Here is a 1,839-nt window from a genome sequence, read left to right as displayed (position 1 = left end):
TAGGGGTTAGCTGTATCTCTCCCATATAATGTCCTAGTGGTCAGGTCAGATTTTGAACTCCATCTTGGGATGCACCATGTTTCACCCAGGTGGGCATGCTCAAAATCATACATGCACATGTTAATCAATGAGGAATAATGTTGCATCAGTTGTTGGCCCTTAAGAGGCACTTCAGACACTTTATGGATGGCAATTTTCCTTCACAGTGCTAAATATACAGTGTGTGTGTCTCTTTCTTTCTTTCTTTCTTTCTTTCTCTCTCTCTCTCTCTCTCTCTGTGTGTGTGTGTGTGTTCATACTGCTTTATTTTAAAAAAGCACAACTCAAATTAGTGCACAAATAATAATAAAATGCATCATATACAATGAAGCAATGGCATGCTGACAAAAAGCACATTTGCAGAAAGTGCTGTTTAATTTAAGTCCCAAATCAAGGAAATATTAACAACCTGATTTAGAAAAGATGTATAAATTATGATCTGCATGATATTAGGTGGAGGCAGGAAGTTTTCATTACATTTAGTTTATTATTGAGACCAACATTTGGAGGAAATAAACATTCATCTTATCCTGTGGCTGCCAAATCAGTATCTATAGTTCCATGATTCATCCCTGTACCTCTGTTTCTCCACAGATGGATGTTGGACAGGCCAAGCACTGGGAGAACCAGAGCACAGTGAATGAGTTCATTTTGTTGGGATACCAAGAATATCCTGCTGTCCTCTTTATTGCCTTCCTGGCCATATACATGGCAATATTACTGGGCAACGGTCTTATTGTGATGGTTACAACACTGGACCCTGCCTTACGTACCCCCATGTACTTCTTCCTGCGCAGTCTCTCAGGACTGGAGATGTGCTACACCTCAGTCACCCTTCCTAAAATGATGGCCAATCTAATCTCAGGGAACCTCTCCATCTCTCTTCTAGCCTGTGCCTCACAGATGTTTTTCCTGCTTTTTCTGGGTGGGACCGAGTGCTTCCTACTGGCAGCCATGGCCTATGACCGCTATCTTGCCATCTGCCTGCCTCTCCGCTACATGACCATCATGAGCCATAAGGTGCAGGTGGGGATGGTGGTCAGCTCCTTTGCCATCAGCCTCCCTGTGCAGATGTTGCAAATTGGGTTCATCTTCTCCTTGCCTTTTTGTGGGCCCAATGAGATTGACCACTTCTTCTGCGACATCCCACCGATACTCAGCCTGGCATGCGCTGACCTGTATGCCAGCGAGTTGACTGTGTATACCAATAACTTTCTCTTTGTTATAATCCCCTTTTTCCTCATTTTGGCCTCCTATATACACATCACCAGAACCATCCTGCGCTTGCCATCAGCCACAGGACGCCAAAAGGCCTTCTCCACTTGCTCATCCCACCTTACTGTAGTCATTCTCTTTTATGGCTCTGCAACGGTCGTGTACCTGAGGCCCAAGACACCCGACTCTGTGAAAGTGGACAAGTTGCTTTCCCTACTCTACACAGTCATCATTCCCCTCTGCAACCCGCTTATTTACACCCTGAGGAACAGGGAAGTGAAAGCAGCCATTAGGAAGCTATTAGGAAGGAAATAGGTTGGCACAGGCGTCCACTGAATCCACTATCAAAATCTCACCCATACTAATATTTGGCATTTCCTTACTTGTTCAAAGGATTTCATATGCATTAGTCTACAACAAGCCTACAAAGGAATTGAGTATTATTTCCCCCTTATAAAAGATTGGGTTGGAGGGGTAGAAGCTGAGAGAGAGAGAAATGGTAAGTTCATAGATTGGGGTTGATACATCTGTTGATTTCAGTTCTGTCAGGTTCTCATTTTTCCTATCCTAAATTTCTGCAGCAAT

At 43.7% G+C, this 1,839-nt stretch overlaps 1 protein-coding gene across 1 annotated transcript; it reads left to right on the top strand.

The window, feature by feature from the left end:
• Positions 1-633: 633 nt before the first annotated feature.
• On the top strand, positions 634-1,569 carry LOC307201359 (olfactory receptor 10A7-like; the record flags this gene model as incomplete). Its single annotated transcript, XM_079950497.1, has 1 exon — positions 634-1,569. The coding sequence occupies one exon, from the start codon at positions 634-636 to the stop codon at positions 1,567-1,569; it is 936 nt and encodes a 311-aa protein (XP_079806623.1).
• Positions 1,570-1,839: the final 270 nt, after the last annotated feature.

This window comes from Podarcis cretensis (genome assembly GCF_951804945.1).
Source record: "Podarcis cretensis genome assembly, chromosome: 13".
NCBI classification, from domain to species: domain Eukaryota; kingdom Metazoa; phylum Chordata; class Lepidosauria; order Squamata; family Lacertidae; genus Podarcis; species Podarcis cretensis.
This window is presented reverse-complemented; position numbering and strand designations above follow the sequence as displayed.